Raw genomic sequence first — 17,525 nt, 5'->3', positions numbered from 1 at the left:
CAGCTACAATACGCCAGGTTTTCGCCTCTTCGCCATCACCGCACTTTGAGCCGTGGCCGCACTGGGAGCAACTCGGCTCGTCGCGGTCGCGGCGCGGCCACCGCTCCTGCATGCCGTTGGTAAAGTCCCTTGATAATTTGAAAGTACCGACATTCTTAGAACTCTGCCGCCGCGCCGAAAACCCACGCACGACCTATTCTCCCGCCTCTCGACCCGGCGCTTTTCTGAGCGATGATTGGCCCCGCGGGCCGTTGCCCGGGTTACGCGAGCCGAATGACGCTTTGCTTGTGTTTTCATTTTTCGTCGGCGCCATTAACAGGCCGCCTCCCTCTGTTGCGAGCCAAGCTAGCGCTACCAAAACGCTAGCGCTCTTATGATATCTAGCGTCATGTGAGCATGGAGCCAGAGAAATGCCTTTTCACGCGAGCCTTGACTCGCTACAGGTGATCTGCAAAGAGGGGGAGGGATTTCAGGCTCTCATTATGACGTACACATGAAGGAAACAGTCCGTCGGTGAAAGCAAGGCAAGCATAGGGGAGTGTTTCTATTTTTACTCAGTAGTGATGTTAAATACTTCAAAATTGATTGTCTAATCATTCATGAAAGAAATAAATCATTAGAAAGTAGAAGAAAAAACAACCATGCGCCGCCGGTGGGATCCGACCCACGAACTCCGAATTTCGCGTCCAGTGCACTACCAACTGAGCTACGGCGACGCCTGTCCAATCTTCACCTTTTCTGGGTATTTATGTCTAGTGTAAGCTAATCTCGAGAGTGTTGACGAGCGCCACCCTTACAAAAATTTTTAGTAACATTGAATAAACCGTCTTTAGACAAAGGTTACTAGAACTTATCGACATTGAATAAACCGTCTTTAGACACTGCAACAACTTTGTACAAACATCCTGCCGACTATTGGCCACCGATATTGAATTGGAAAAATAGACATAAAATGTCGATTAAATTCTTACCGACTGCTTATTACCTTCTGTTGGTAGAATGTGTCATCTGTGAAGCGACTATTTATTAACCACTTTTTGACGTCCTAACAACTTGCTAGTAACATCCTGTCAACTAGTGGCCACGGATATATATATATATGTATTGCAATTAAGCTTTACAAACCTTTTTTTTTCTCTGAATTAAATTTTTATGTAGCTCCTAGAAACTGTGAAGCAACTATTTATTAACCACCTTTGTACACCCAAACAACTTGCTAGTAACATCCTGTTGACTAATGGCCACAGATATATCGCAATCTTTGCAACTGTCCAAGAACTGTTGTCGGACTTCAGTGAACACTAACGACGTTCCAAGTAACACACATTTGTTGCTGTTTTAAATAAGATATACCAATCAACTGACTACAGTAATAATTTAGTGAATAGCATGCAAGCTTTAATGAAAGTTACTTAATGTGTGTAATGATGTAATGTGCATTAGCTTGACATTTGGCAAGAAACTTTAAAATGCTGCCCATTGTAAGGTATATAGCGACTACATAAAATTGTTTTTTCATAGAAGCAGGCAATAAACAAAGGCAGGCGTCACACGCTGCCAAGTGGCTAGGTGTGGCATGCAACAGAAACACGTTTAAATTTGCAATTAATCCATTTAATATCCCCGGGCTAGAAGTGACGACAATGTGTTCTTGAGCTGTCCTGGCAGGACATTGAAGTGCCGTGTTGTGTAGCCTAGACAAGAGAGAGAGAGAAAAAAAAGACAATACATTGGTTTCATTACTTTGACATTGCAACACACCATGCATCTGTTTCTGTGAAAGGAAGTGCACAAGATGCAAGCTTTCAACCCTATGAGCTCTAAACGTCTTCATCTGATTTGTGCAAAGTCCTTCTAAAGTGCATGAAATGGCTAAGTTAGTGCATACGAGCTGAGACAATGATGGATGTGCGCAACCCCTAGAGATGCAAGACACATAAGCTCTATCATACCAATAGTCATATACAAACAAAACCTGCAAATCAACTTCAGTTTAATGAACTTCCATATTCATATTGTGAACAGTACATGGAAGTTTCATGCATGCGAACTATCTTAGGAAAGGCAAAGTGGCTGTCGAAACTGTGTCGCAGCTTTGCTTGGGCACAAGTACAAAGACGAGCTGACTTAAGAGAGCACTTAAGGACCAAGAAATGATACAAGCAACATGTAAGCAGTTGAACAGGCATTATGGAGGTTCTACAGCGAGATTATAAAATGCTTTTGCTGTGCAGGCAGACATCGTCAAAGTGAGCTTGTCACCAAACAGCATAGCTTTCCGCGAGACAGGTTATTGTAGACCATAGCCTCAATCACAAAAACACTTATGGCAACAGTAATGACCGTTTTCCAGTTAAGTTGGCAAAGCTTTTATTATAATATGCTACTATAATCAGGTTAATAGCAATTTTCCCTGGAAAGCAAGCACTACCCTAACATAGCACTGAAATTGCCATGAAACAAGTTTGTTGAAAACTGCAAAGAATATTAAGATCCTTTTTTTTGTCACAAACATACCCAATATGGCGTTGACCTTCCTGGAGTCTAGTGGCTCCTTCTGCGGAAGGCCTTTATGGGCATTCGAAGGCCGCCCAAAGAGGGACCTCCCTTCAAGCTCTTCTTTTGTAAAAAGAGCTTTAAGGAGGCCCCTCGCGAACCGTGAACCTGAATTATTCGCATCCAGGCGCAGCCTCATAAGCAGGCCTTCTTCAACGTACACACCGTCACCGATGTCTACCTGCGAAACAATAGAACATGTGCAGATTTTATAAGCTTTTGATAAAGGAATGGTTAGAAAATAGGCTGAGGTTCGCAAAAACAGCAGCAGCTGCTTCGTGCCGATTCAGTGTAAGGAACAAAGCAGTCCAATGCATGCATATAACATGCATGCATTGTGCTAAGTCGTGCACTTTCACCTAAGACTAGGAAGTATCGGGAACTTCAATGCAAAAGAATGACATGCATCTGCTTAGATCTAGGCACATGCGAGTCATTTCTTTGTTGGGTTATCCCTCGAGGGATGACACAGGGTGAGCTCTGGTGCAATTCTAGTAACTAGCAGATATTACAAGCTTCAAGCCTGATTAAGTAGTGGGCCAAGGGTCAAGCTGAGCTTAATTAGTGAGGCACAAGTTCACTAGAAGTATCAAACAAGATGCAATTGTCTTCGAATACAACTGTCTGACTTCCCCTTGCAGACATGCAATTGTCAATTCACTGACTGCACTTGTGTATAAAAATTTCATCTTACAAAGTGAATAAACCCCAAACACAAGCAGCATTTTTATAGCTAGCATAGCCTTTAATAGTTACTGATAGCTTCCACTGACATTGGGCTTCAATGAACTAATTTCATATTAGGTTTGTCAAGGTAGAACCATGGCATTATTAGTCATCAGAAGACAGGTGAAATTAGATAAATATTGCAATTATGAGCGAAAATTAAATTTTAGACAGCTCATCCCAATAAGAAATTGAAGCAAGCGGTTTGTACATCAGCATTTAGATATCAGAAATTGCGATTACAGAAAACCTTCGCTAGGAGGTTCATTAGTGCAAGCAGCCATGTCCTTGAGGAGACATAACTAGGAAGTGTTAACTCAGCTGCATGAAACCAGCACACCACCATCAGCATTACACTGCTCAAGTGATTATACTCCATTTCTTACTAAGCAAGCAATGCTGCATAAGCTAAGCAAGTAGTGTGGTCATAGAAGTCCCACTTCTAGGGAGACGCTTTTTTTCAGAAGAATGACTACAAGTGATAGACGTAAAGCTAAGTTGAATCGTGCAATGTTTGTGCATTTTTGTATTTTGATATAAGACATACAATGATTTAATCACAAGCACAAGTGGTGTTCTGGCACTGCCGATTGCAAAACATGTCATTCTGCTCGTTTGTGGTACTAAATAGGTTAAGGTGTGAGACAGTTCATATAAAATTTTGCATATACCGAGACAAAAGTATGGCACGTAATGTTACACAGACTTACATGTCACATACCTATAACTTTCATATGTGATGCACCATTTCGTCATGAATGTAAACAGCAAGAGAAGTCTCGTTAGCTTTTGTAGTGCTGCCTGCTATGCGCGAGATGGAGAGTATAGCTATCTACAGTATGAAGAGGCATAGCTTGGCCATGGTGGAAGGAGCTTTTCAAAACAGTTACTAGATAGATGCCAAAACACCACATGTGTACAGGCAGTGCATAATAATAAAGAACAGAACTTTAAGGCAGAAATGTCTGTTCCTTGTAGTGGGATTGTGTCCTGATGAAGCTGCAATTTATCCTACAATTGAGACTTCGTTTCCATATACACGAGAGCATTAGTGGCAAATCGCTTAATGCCAGTGGAAGAATGTCGTCTTTGTGAACCTGCAGGTCCTGCTGTCGGAAAGCAAATGAATATGCTTGTAATCACAGGAATTTGAAGGCACATGTCAATAGGGATGCGCAGCTTCATACATACACAACGAAATGGGCATATGTGTTCACAGCTACGCAAGGAGTGACCGTGTGAACATTTTCAGCAGCCGAAAACCAACTAGCCATTGTAACCATGGCAATGCTAAACAGAGACAATGAACAGACATTGAAGGATGGTGCTGTTTTGAACAAAGCTAGCCACTTGAGCAGCGACCTGGCTTCCTGCTACTGAGTGACGTATGCGCAAGGGAATGGCTGTTTGTGCTCAGCCTCAGAGTCGGCTTTACATGCACAGACAGCCCAACTTGTCATATTACAACAGCAGGAGGAATAAGAATTTTTAGATCTAAATTCCATTTTGCTATTGCAATAAGCCATCTAATTCTAATTGTGAAAGTTAAGTGAGCTCAGTTGATTAGTGGATTATCAGCTTTCACCTGTCCCGATGTCAGCCACTGCTTTAGCAGTGGCTCTGAAAGAACATTCTTAAATAATAATTGCCCTACATTAAAAGCTGGAACGACTTTCAAATTACTCTCCATAATGTCATCCTAACTGCACAATTACACCTGTTAGAAACATTTATCTGTCAACAGAATACAAAATTGCTTACTTTTGGGGCCGGTGCAACGCCAACAGCCTCTGCAGGAGTGCCAGCCTTGTCTATCAAGTGCTTAAGTCGCTTGACCATTTTTGCAGCATCTTCAAAAAAATGGAGTAATATGAAGAGTGTGTCATAGAAAGGGCACTTCAGGTAGCTGTACAATCGGACATTTCTGCCATTTGCCAATTGTGCAATAGCTTGACTTTAAGAAATAGAAAAAAGCTTTAGAGAAAACAGAATAACCCATAACAGGAAGCAAAACTACAAAATAAGTGGTGCTGACACAGAAATCTGACGGAGTTCTCGAAAGAGCATGCACCACGTGATGAATGTGTTGCACTGCCGTGATGTACCACTAATAACATATACCCGTGCCACACGGGCAAAGTAAAGTGCACTTTGAGCGAGTGCACTTCGCGGCTAGTGTCATTCGCAGGCTGCCACACGGGAACGCTTAGTGACACGTGATGCAGAGTGCACTCGCCGGCGAGTGTGTTCGGCGAACTCAATTCGGGCCGGCGAAGTGTGTAGCCTCGTTAGCAATGCTTAGATTAGAGCAATGCAGGATTAATTTCTAATAACATTGTTTTAAATTGCTAACGTTACAATGTAATAAAATGTGCCACACCGCAAAAAACAGCAAGAACAGCAAAAAAACTACTCTCACTCTCAGGTTGTTCACGACCACGCTGGATAATGACTGCGCAGTTGTTTCGCGGATCGAGTCGTTTTGACTGTTGCTGGTCAAGTTGCCGTCATTGCCGGCGCTTATAAAGGTGGATTGTAAATGTTGTTTCTAACAATAATAAACTGTTTTCGTGCACACATTTTTATTTTAATAATTATATGCTTTCCCATCTGACTCTCGGTCGCCATGGCCATCAATTTAAAAGAGCACTTCTTTCTCGTGTAGCAGCGCACCGCCAAAGTGAGCTGAACAATTGCTCCGACAAAAATTACATGGTGGCTTCCATGGTGCACCTGAATAGCCGAGGGTATATCTTCCTTAGAAGCAAAGAAACATTTGTCACTACTGACTCACACACATACGAATACACAAGCACACTCAAAAAAATACTGTGCTGGGGTATGCTGGAAAGACAATCAGAGTGAGACATACACACACACACACACACACACACACACACACACACAGGAGCACTCTAGCAACCAACGCTTAGAAAATTTCCACGTGCTCATTTATACAGGGTATCCCAACTATCATGCACCAAGATTTAAAAATATGCAAATGCCATGTACAAGAAGGTAATGTTGTTTGCCGTCACTTGGAGATAGTCGGTCTATTCCTTGCAGTCAGCTTAATTACATAGTCTTAATCAACATCTCCAATATTATAATTCGACGAAAAGTGTCAATGCGAACATTGTAGAGCAACATGAAAAACTCCCGATACAGCTTTCTGTTGCTCAACATGTGCTACATAAAAGTTTCGTTGAGCGTTAAAGACGCCCGTGAATACACGCAAAATTGTTGCGTGACTGGCCACTCGAGGCACTGTGCGTCTATTCGTGGGCTTCTTTCATGCTCAAAAAAACTTTTATGTAGCACGTGTTGAGCAATAGAAAGCTGTATTGGGAGTTTTTCATGTTGCTCTACAATGTTCGCATTGACACTTTTCGTCGAATTATAATATAATCAAGCGGAATGCAAAGAATAGACCGAGTATCTCCAAGCGGCAGCAAACAACATTACATTGTTGTACATGGCATTTGCATATATTTAAATATTGGTGCATGATAGTTGGGACACCCTGCATACATCATTGTACAGCAACGTGATGTGCCCTATCTTACTGCTAAGATTGGAATATTTAGATAGATTGAAAATAGAATATGGCTTGTAACTTATTACATGCACAGCATTTGTGACATCAGTACAGGAACTGGAGGAATTGCAGAGAGATCTGAGGACTGTGCCCCGATTTAATTTAAAAGCCTACACTACATTAGCGAACTGCAGGACTTTCTTACAAAAGAAGTTAATCTTGCTACAACATTTATCGGTAAATGTGCACTCACCAATACACTGCCGTGCTTGGGCGAGCTCAGCCCGAGTCTCGCGAAGCTCTTCTTGCAGGCTTTCCACTGTGTTCTGCAGACTTTCTATTTGTTCCAAGTGGTCACATGTTCGCTGCAAGCATACACAACATTATTAGTGTAAGCACACACAACATTATTACTCACACTCGCGTCAATAGCTTGTGAGAGCATAAATTTTCCAGGCAAATGTCTGTTACACAGTAATCTCGTGACCCAAAATGCATTTTCTTTACATTATTACACATATACCATGAATCAGTATGTTGAATTTGCCAACACTTTAATATGTGAATACGCACGAGGATTTTCTAAATTATGGTGTTTGGCCATTCAAACTGTACAACATATTCCCATTCATACGATCATGATGTTCAAGTGGGCAGCCAGAAAAGCCAGCATATGTTGTCCAGCAACAGCAATGAGACAAAATATGCACTCTGAATAATGTGGCTGTAGCTATTAGCTCCCTACCCTCTTGCATTGAATCATGAACTATTGTGGACAGTTGAAATATAGACAGCGGAGTGCGTGTCTGAAGTATAACAGAAGGTATGTGTGTGCCGTCAGCCAGCCATCCTTGTCAACGTGCACATGCAATTTCCATGCAGGGTGCAGGGCTGCTCGTGGAAACAAGCATAGGAGAATATCGGCCCAGTGACATTACAGTAGGGCTGTAGGGCAAGCAGCCTCACATTCTGTGCGAAAACCATATGCCGTGTGCATGTAGACAAGGATGACTGGCCAACAGCACATGCTGTACCATCAATTATGCTTCAGGCATGCTCTCCGTTGTTTGCGTTTCAATTCTCCACAATAATACATGCAAGGGTGGGGCAGGTGAAACAGAAAATGTTTTGGAAGAATTTTTGGAGCAGAATATATTCAATTTGGAGGAGGTTATGAGGCGGAAGGACAATTTTGAAGTGGCTAATTTCAAATTTGGAGCAGAATATTCCAATCTGGAGCAGCTTAATTAAGTAGTTGCAAATTTCCCATGAGCACTTACTTTTTTTTTGGGGGGGGGGGATGGACTCCCCTGCAGTCTTTTTAAAAACTGCCTTACAGTCATAGATCCAACTTTAGAGGGCATGAAAGACTGCCATGTTTCGCTTTCTAGTGTCTACCTCATACAGCGAAGTCCCAATGATTACAGCTCCCATAATTCGAACCAAAGGCTAACTTGAACAGCACTTGGGATTCTATTGCAGTGGTATACATTTAAATGGAAAAAAACTGCCTCTATTCAAACACCATAAACGTTACTTCAAGTGCTATTTCAGTTCTTCTCCCATTGCTTAGTGTCCCATGCCTGAACACAAACTGAAACTCCCGCTGACTGCTACAACATGCGCAGCCTCTCCAGCATATGCCAGAGGCATTCTTGCACACTGCGTATTGGTAGGAACCACGTGATGCCAGTATGTCAGCAAACCTAAAAAAAATTAAATTATGGGGTTTTACGTGCCAAAACCAGTTCTGATTACGAGGCACGCCGTAGTGGGGGACTCCGGAAATTTGGACCACCTGGGGTTCTTTAACGTGCACCTAAATCTAAGTACACGGGTGTTTTCGCATTTCGCCCCCATCGAAATGCGGCCGCTGTGGCCGGGATTCGATCCTGCAGCTCTGTTTAGATGATTTGCTTCTCACACGGCAGGCATTCTTTTGATAATTTGAACCATGATTTGTTACAAATGCTTTGCAAACCAACGCGTTTCTGACCATTTGTAATGATTTGGCAAATTAACAAGCATGCTGCTCTACGGTGGAACAGTGACTAATGTGGTGCACTGTGGTATTCATGCTGTGAATGACCGGGCCTGCTTGCCGCTATAATTAATCCATTTATCGACATTGCCAACATGTGCATTATTAACACCAAAAAGAATTATTCATGGTATGTTATCAACCTAATCAGGCTTTCAGTCAGTACTTTCATGCGTATCACTCTCGATCAGCAGAAATATGTCCACGCACTTCGCTTCTGTCTGTTTTCATTTCCACATTAAAATTTTTGTTGTCATGGCTCTATGAAATCACGTGGCCAAGCTTTGCAGCAAGGCCACGCGATGTCATATGCACACGGGCAATTCAAATAACACGAAACTGCATGCACCTAGACTCAAATGTGGCATGTGCGTTGCTACAGTGTTCCTTGCAGGCAACATGCAGTCCATTCGAAGCTGTTCGCATTCATATTTTACAACATATGTTCGCACTGCTGCAAGTGAAACAAGAGACAAAAATACATAAACATATGGCATCAATAGTAGAAACATGACAGTCATTTAAAAGGACCAAGATGTCTTCCAATGGCGTGGGTGACCAAACCAAAGTTCATTTTGTCTACCGTCCCCAGTGGCAGAAATGATCATGCATATCTCACGGGCTAAGTATGAAGATATGCACCTTATAGGGGCATGAGAAAACAAAAAACATGGGAGCACTAATATGGGTGCACGTTACTGCACATGAATGCAGCAGAACACTCTACAACATGATACTTGACAACAGTGGCAACTTGCGATATACTGAAGATGAAGTTACAAAACCCAGGCTACAAAGCTAGCCACCACTTTCCTCTCAAGTTGGCGTAAACACGAACCAGTGTTGGTCGCGCTTAGTGTTTTGGAGCAACTTTGGCGCAATCCAAGGCATTTTTTGATGGTTTTGGCGCAGCAAGTAGCAAATGTAGCACTTGGGCACTATTGATGCAATTGTACTACCCCTGTACATGTGAAAAGTGGCACAAGTGCATTTGCAATGTTTCATGAACTATACTGCACCTTCATAGTCGTTGTTAGACTACTATTTCTGCTTGAGAAAATGCATGTATAGCAGCACTTTTCACGAAATTTCCCATGAAAGAGATACGTGGTAGATGAGTGGGTCATTGTAGAGTGAGAGTGGTTAGCAGCTGGCAGAAGTCACTCTTTCAGAATCGAAGCCTTCAATATCAACAGAGCACACCAATAGTATCACGATATAGCTGCAGACAAAAATGTGCACACAGTGGTTCCAAGAGCAGAGTTTCATACATAGTAGGACTTTGCTTTAAAAAAGATGTAGGCGTGTCCCGACAATAACATTTTACTCAACATAATCTAATGCAGTGAGGAAAGAAAGGTTATATATGAAATAGTTTTGGGAAACAAACAGCCATCAGGTTAAAAACAAAAAAGAAAGACAATGCCAGAACCCTGAATTACACTCCAAGAAAGCAAGCTAACAATTGACTTCTAAGCTTGTTAGTGTGCAGGTTACAAACATATTAAAGCTCAGTTACTTGGAAATTCTATTTAAAGTAAGAACCGACATTTACCTTTGCACCAGTGGCTGAGCTGTCAGTCTCGGCAGCCTCCAGTGCCAGCCTGTTTCTTTTTTTTTCCATGGAGGCCTGACTTCCTGTAAACATGCAAGCAGAGAACAATGCAAGTTGCGATGATAGTGAATGGTTTGCTGGTGCACAAAAACAAATGCCTTTCTTTGGCAAATTTTAATACTATTGTTTCTGGCTGACAATTTCTATACTATTGTGTGCATGTACTTCATAAGAAGCTGTCCACATTTTACACAGTAAGCTGGATATTACAGGTCTTTAATGATGCATGTTAAAATGTGCTGGCACCAATTAAAACAAAAAGCATCTACACTGAAGTGGGCAGTTGCTGCTACTGGCTGCATAAGAAGACCAACGCTGCAAACGCTAAACATTTCTAAACTAGTAGCCTTGTAGACAAAGATCAAGAATGAATCATGTTGTAAGGTACAGTGCCTTCTACACACAAATGATCCCTATGCCAGTCATATGCGACGTTTAAGTACATAAGTGGAAGGAAATAAAAAAAAATATTGCATAAAATGCGCTCGAAAAGTGAACTGTACATGGCGAGAGAGTTTTACCATTTTACAGACCTTTTCTACTTCATGTGAAATATAGTTAAAAAATGTGTGTTCTGGCCTACCACTCAGCTTGCCTATTCAGCTAACACGTGCAAAACAGAATCGGCCACGTGACCCTTGCACGTGCTAGCTAACTGCTAGAAACAGTGCTACAGCTCTCATCAGCATGGTTAAGAAAACGAAAAAGAAAAAAAATGAAGAGAAAAGCAGGTAGAATATTACATTTAGGTACTGGCTTGCGGGTGCGAAGCCGAGTGGGCGCAAAACTTAGTGAAACACGGGACACGCGAAAACTGACCTGCTGCACAAATACACGAGGTCAGAGAAATGTAAAATGACAGGACGCAACACACAATGCAAAATTCCTCAAAATGCCAATTGCCTCAATTATAGGTAAAAATACCACGTGCGCAACAATACCACGTGCCAAATCCCACGCTTGCCAACAGAAGGGCATAAAAACATCAAAATTTGCCAAGCACGGATAATTCTCCAGCAGTGAAAATCAAATAATTTCAAGATTTCCTCACACCTAGCTTGCGGCGTGGTAGAAGTGCACACATCGCACCACGCATTTTAGTTCTACGGAAGATCTCTTTCCGCGGCTATAACGTTCTACGACATTTTGTAGTTCTACTTACCAACAGCTAGAATCCTGGCAGGTGCTGGTGGCTTACCAGGCTGCCACACGATGTCGACAACGACATCCCGAAATTTTTGTAGCGCGCTGGCCGGGTCCCGAAGCAGCTCCATTCCAATTGCTACATCGGCGATGCTCTTCACAGGATACACGTCCCACGTGTCCTCGGTCTCCCATTTCACGAGGACGTGCTTCATGTTGCAGTTTTGAAGTGACACGTAGAAAATTACGCTGGCAGAAACTCTGGGGACCTTGCTGGTGGCGTCCATCTTATATGCGCTTTCCATTTAAAAATGACTGGATTGGATTGGATAAACCTAATTTTCGAACAACCGGCGGCAGCTTAAAACCATGATAACTCGAGATTATTTTTTGATACACTGTCGAAGCTGTCTCTGAGGATTGCGGTGTGAACATCACCTATATCTCACTATTTTTTTTAGCAGAGATTCTTAAAAAGATAGAAATTATAAAGTAAAAATATTTTCAGCAAACACATTTTTATTAGCCAAGCATAGCCAAGCACAACCAAGCAAATGCTTTTTGTACCGTCGTACCATCTGCAAGCGCTGGATACTTTGGATTAGTGCAGTTGGTCGAGGTGCTTGCGGTGCTAGAATTCAGTGTTTTGCGGAAGAGATTGTCTGCGGAGATGCCTAAAAGAAAGAGATACAAGGCGTATCTATATGACGCTTTAGTAGGCGTCCCGGCCCGCACGAGATGTAGAAGGAAAGCCGCTGAATCGTCAAGCCAGGTTGTCCCCGACGAAGTCGGCAGTAGTCCCGGCGGTTCTGAGAGCGACGAGAACACGCTAGGTCATTTAAGCGAAGAAAGTGCACTCGCTTCTGTAACATTAGCAGCCAGTCCACTCAACCTGTCGAACTCTCACGAAGACGGCTTGCGCGAACGCAGCCTTAACAGCGGTGCATGTTTAGACAGCGAGGACGGTGACGTTGCAAGCACGGAGCCATGTGACTGCAGTTATCGGGACAGCTCATCGACCGCCGACGAGGAAAGCGACCAAGGACCGGAGGAATCTCAACAGGAAGAAAATGAACTGGTTAGTATCTAAGCAAGTTCAAGTTTTAGTGCCTTGCCATGTGTTCATACTGCTTTTGACAGAGGGTACCACGTGCACTCAAAACACGATTTTAAAGTGAAAAACTTGATATCGTACAGCATTGAAGTCTGTGCGATAATATAATTGAGCGTATATATGCAAATGGTCGTGTCCTATAACAGTAGCATTGAGCTACTAAACACGACGCGGAATCGATTGGCTGCAGCGCCTATTGTGAATGTCGCCGGGCCGAAAAGAATATTATACAAATAGAAATATTACTGCTATATTTGAAGCACCAAACACAGTGCCTAGAAAGCGCGGTGTTTTTTAAAATTATTATTGCACGTCTAAGAAGCAACATTTTAGATTCCTAATATATATGACCTGCGTGTGTGAAATTTACCATTTTCGCGTTACAATTGCAATACGAGAGAAACATGCGTCATTGTTGCCCTGGTACAGCTTAAATCAGACTGCCACCTTCAGTGCTTCTGTCTAGTATTTAAAAAGATAGAGCAATGTTAAGTTCTATGGATGACGATGCCTTTTTGTAACAAGCCAACATGCAGTGACAGCAAGGAACACATAAGCGAAATTATTTGTAGTTTAATTTAAGTGAGAATTCTTTAAATAAATGGTATAAATGAAAATAGATAAAAAGAGCAAATGGCCGCAGGTGCTTATAAACCCTTGTCTTCACATTTCCCATGCAATGCTCTTACTTATTGAGTTACTGCGGCACTGTTTTTCCATCGAATTGGGTTTTTATATGTTTGTATGTATCCATGTTAAAGTTCAAGATCAGGTATTGTTGTTGAGGCACCTGAATGACGTCGCCATCATCAGTGTTGTTGTGCACCTCCATGCATAGGTCGGCGTACTCTCACAAGCACCATTTTTGTTACAAATGTAGGCAGTGCGGAAAGTTGTTCTAGCTTTGGTGGCATTGCACCTGAGTTGCAAAACAGCATATGGGAGAGGCTTCAGTGAAAAAGCTGAAGTTTTCCTCTGCGTGGTAGTAGCAAATTAGAGATGTGTAGTTAGACAAAGTTTGAAGGACTGTTTTATACATCATGGTATGCAAGGGGAGTGACACAATATTGAAAAGCTATGTAAATAATTTACAGTGAATGCACTGCCTAGACATCATTGTCCAATAGGAAATGCTGCCTATTAAGAAAGCAGTCTTTGTATAAAAAAAGAAAAAGCACACATCTAAAAGGTGACACAAACCTATTGCTAATTTTTACACATAATTGGTCGATGTCACACTTTTGTTTACATACACGTTTTGCACTCATGATTATCTATAACTGTAAAGGTTTGCAAAAGGTAATCGGCACTGCAAGCAAGTCAATAATGCTAGCATAATTTTGATACTGTTGTTGTCTATGGATATGCGGTAATATCAGTTGTCACTATGGTGTAAATATTTTTATTTTTTTCCCAGGATGTACCACTCTATCCGGAAGCCAAAATTTCAAAAGGCCAATCTCTGATTATGGTGATGGCCCACAGTCTACGACATCATTCGTCCAAGGAGGCAACAGAGAGCCTTCTAAAAATTATCGATGCCCACCTGCCGGAAGGCGCAACTTTCCCAAAGACGAAGTATCTTTTCTTCAAGAACTTCTCCTCTGTGCTTGAATGTGAACGTACAACACATGTTTGTTGTCCAAAATGTAGTGAGTACCTTGTTTCACTACCATGTGCCACTGCTGATATAGTTTGCTTGCAATGCACTACTCAGCACAGGATTTCTAGTCTTGTAGAGTCAGGCTCATTTTTCCTTACTCTTGATCTTGACGCCCAGATCAAAGAGATTTTATTGAGTGGAAAGCTTCCACAAAACCGAAGGGCTCCTGCGTATGATGTTGCAGACATCACACAGAGCACAGGTTACGCCACTTTGCCCCTGACAGATGATGACATATCTTTTACATGGAACACAGATGGTGTGCCCCTTTTTAAATCATCTGGTCAAAGCGTGTGGCCCTTGCTCCTCCAAGTCAATGAACTTCCCTTCAAAGAAAGGGTCCAGAAGCTTCTGCTTTTTGGCCTGTGGTTTGGCTCTGGTAAACCAAACATGAATGCATTTTTAAAGCCATACGTTGACACAATGAACCGCCTTTCTTCTGAGGGAATTTCATGGACAACTAAGAGTGGCATGGCTAAGACATGTCGTGCATACCCAGGCCCGTGCACTGTTGACACTGTTGCACGTTGTCTTGTCATGAACATGACACAGTTCAACGGTGCCCATGGCTGTGCATGGTGTGAGCATAGTGGAGAAGTCATTGCCAAGGGTAAAGGACACACACGGGTTTATCCCATTGAAGAGGCAGCACCGAGGCTAAGAACACAAAACAGCTTCGAAAGACACGTGGAACAGGCACATCGAAGGGGGGAGCCATCTTGCGGCATCAAGGGTGCAAGTGTTTTGTTTTTCATGGCATTTTTGAAATTTCCATGTTCATTCGTAGTCGATTATATGCATGCAGTCTGCAATGGATTTGTTAGGACTACAACTTTCATGTGGTTTAGCCACAAAAGACAAACAGAATTTAGTCTTGGATCACATCTCGGGGAAATTGATCAAAGATTGAGCCAGCAGACGCCAATCTGGGAAACCACTAGGCTGCCGCGTTCGCTTCGTGAAATGAAGTTCTGGAAGGCTTCTGAATGGCGTGACTGGCTTCTTTTTTTTTCTCCAGTCGTCCTTAAGGGTTTCCTACCCAGAAAGTATTACAAAAACTGGACAATGTTTGTGGCACTGATGCACTTCTGTTTGCAACCATCCATTCCGCTGGACAGAATTGCAGAAGTTAAGAAGCTGTTTGTACGCTTCTTGAAGGATTATCAAGAGCTGTATGGAAGAGAGTGCATGTCTTACAATGCACACATTCTTCTTCACATGGTAGACCATGTCAGCCAGTGGGGGCCATTGTGGGGTTTCTCAGCATACCCTTTCGAGTCAATGAATGGGAGGCTACTCCGCCTTGTGAATGGCACAAGGTACGCCCATGCGCAAATTGTTGAGAAGTTTGCGATCTTGATGTCCCTTCCTCAAGTTGTCTCGAAGAATAACAAGTGGCAAAGTGCCGACCTGCGGTCACTTGTTAATTCACTAGTTAAAGGCTACAACCTCAAGAGGAAGTTCACACAAAAGGGAGCTGTAGTGCTGTACGGAAAGGGGAGCCAGCAAGGAAGCGCTATTATGTACCAGAAAGCAGCAGTTGGCGCATTCACTTACTGCGTAGCTGCAAAGGATAAGTCCAGACGAAAAAATTCTTTTGTTGTTTCTAGCGCAGGTGTCTTTGGACAGGTTGTGAATATTTTTATAAATCGTAATGAACAGTCATGTTCTTGTGTGTTCTTCAAAATCAAGAAACTGCATGTTGTCGACATTTTCCTTTCCTGTTTGGTTGACTGCCAGTCAGTCTATTTTGCCTCTGTTGAGGAAACAAATGACCATGCCATAGTAAGTGCATTGGACATTAAAAAGTGCATGGTTCTTTACTCCTCAGGAAAAACAGTCTTGTCTGCAATTCACGAGGAGTATGTGTTAGAGTCAAATTGAAATGTCAGTCTGGTTACAGTGATTACGAAAAAATGAAATGGCGCTGAACAACAGGACAAAGGGAGAGCACATACACGGGCTCTGCTAACAACATGTGTCTGCTTCGGTCGTCATACATAAGCAGACAGCCACTATATAGTCACAAGGAGCAAGCGCAAACTCAAACTTCAAATTAGCAACTCAGGTACGATATCTCCTTTTGAAAGAAGGAAAATGGAGGGTAGGCTTACACATGCGTCTCCACTACTGTGGATGTGATAGGCCTGACCCAAGACGAGCACGTTCATCTCGGTGCTTTGATAAGAAAATCGGATTTTCGAAATACGGCTCGCAGTCGCATTCAATGCAGTGACAGTTGACTATCAGTGGCCTTCTTTTTAACTTTGTTCGCGGGCTCACCCATGTGTACATTAATGCACCGGCCAGTTTGTCCAATATAGAAACGCCCACAAGACAGGGGGATCTTGTAAACAATGGATACACAACACTTTTTTAAAAAAGGCTGCCTATGCTTCTTGCAACTTATTGTGGCCTCGATCTCGCGATTGACCTGTCGACACATGCTATCTAGCTTGTTTCGGGCTGTGAACAGCAATCTAACACCTGCTCTGCTGACCACTTTTTGAGATTATGGGCAACCTTATCTACACAAGAACCGCACAAAGAGCAATGAACGAAAAATGTTAGGCCTAACGTTAAGAGACAGGAAGAGAGCGGTGTGGATCACAAAACAAACGGGGATAGCCGATATTCTAGTTGACATTAAGCGGAAGAAATGGATCCGTGCAGGCCATGTAATGCGTAGGATGGATAACCAGTGGACCATTAGTGTTACAGAATGGATACCGAGAGAAGGGAAGTGCAGTTGAGGACGGCAGAAAACTAGGTGGGGTGATGAAGTTAGGAAATTTGCAGATGCAAGTTGGAATCAGCCGCCATAAACGGTAATTGGAGATCACAGGGAGAGGCCTTCGTCCTGCAGTGGACATAAATATAGGCTGATGATGATCATGTACATAAGGAATAACCGGAACCGTTTGCGCGAGTTAACCTCATGCTGGGCTGCCGTCAGGAGCTGTTCTTTAACCCCGGTACGAGGTTTTTGGCTATGCTGGATATAGCGTTTCAGAGAATCCCACAAGCTTCAACCGCGATACTGGTGATTGAAAGCTAGCTTGTTGGTAACACACTTTAGCTAGCTTGGTGGTAATAACACCTTACAAGGGCCACCTTCATGCAAGCTTT

The 17,525-nt window shown here is 42.7% G+C and overlaps 2 protein-coding genes across 2 annotated transcripts; one reads left to right on the top strand and one right to left on the bottom strand.

Annotated features, from left to right (window-relative positions):
* Nucleotides 1-1,603: 1,603 nt before the first annotated feature.
* On the bottom strand, nt 1,604-12,135 carry LOC125941982 (uncharacterized). Its single transcript, XM_049659870.1, has 6 exons — nt 11,639-12,135; nt 10,417-10,499; nt 7,074-7,185; nt 5,044-5,132; nt 2,518-2,737; nt 1,604-1,694 (listed from the first exon to the last, which is right to left on the bottom strand). The coding sequence occupies exons 1-6, from the start codon at nt 11,922-11,924 to the stop codon at nt 1,615-1,617; spliced, it is 870 nt and encodes a 289-aa protein (XP_049515827.1). The 5' UTR covers nt 11,925-12,135; the 3' UTR covers nt 1,604-1,614.
* LOC119435570 (uncharacterized) lies at nt 12,136-16,846 on the top strand. Its single transcript, XM_049659869.1, has 2 exons — nt 12,136-12,697; nt 14,151-16,846. Exons 1-2 carry the CDS (start codon nt 12,290-12,292, stop codon nt 16,278-16,280), a joined length of 2,538 nt encoding a protein of 845 aa, XP_049515826.1. The 5' UTR covers nt 12,136-12,289; the 3' UTR covers nt 16,281-16,846.
* The last annotated feature ends 679 nt before the right edge of the window (nt 16,847-17,525 follow it).

Source organism: Dermacentor silvarum, unplaced genomic scaffold (assembly GCF_013339745.2).
Source record: "Dermacentor silvarum isolate Dsil-2018 unplaced genomic scaffold, BIME_Dsil_1.4 Seq7859, whole genome shotgun sequence".
NCBI classification, from domain to species: domain Eukaryota; kingdom Metazoa; phylum Arthropoda; class Arachnida; order Ixodida; family Ixodidae; genus Dermacentor; species Dermacentor silvarum.
Note: the sequence above shows the minus strand (reverse complement) of the source record. Positions and strands in the feature narration are given on the sequence as shown.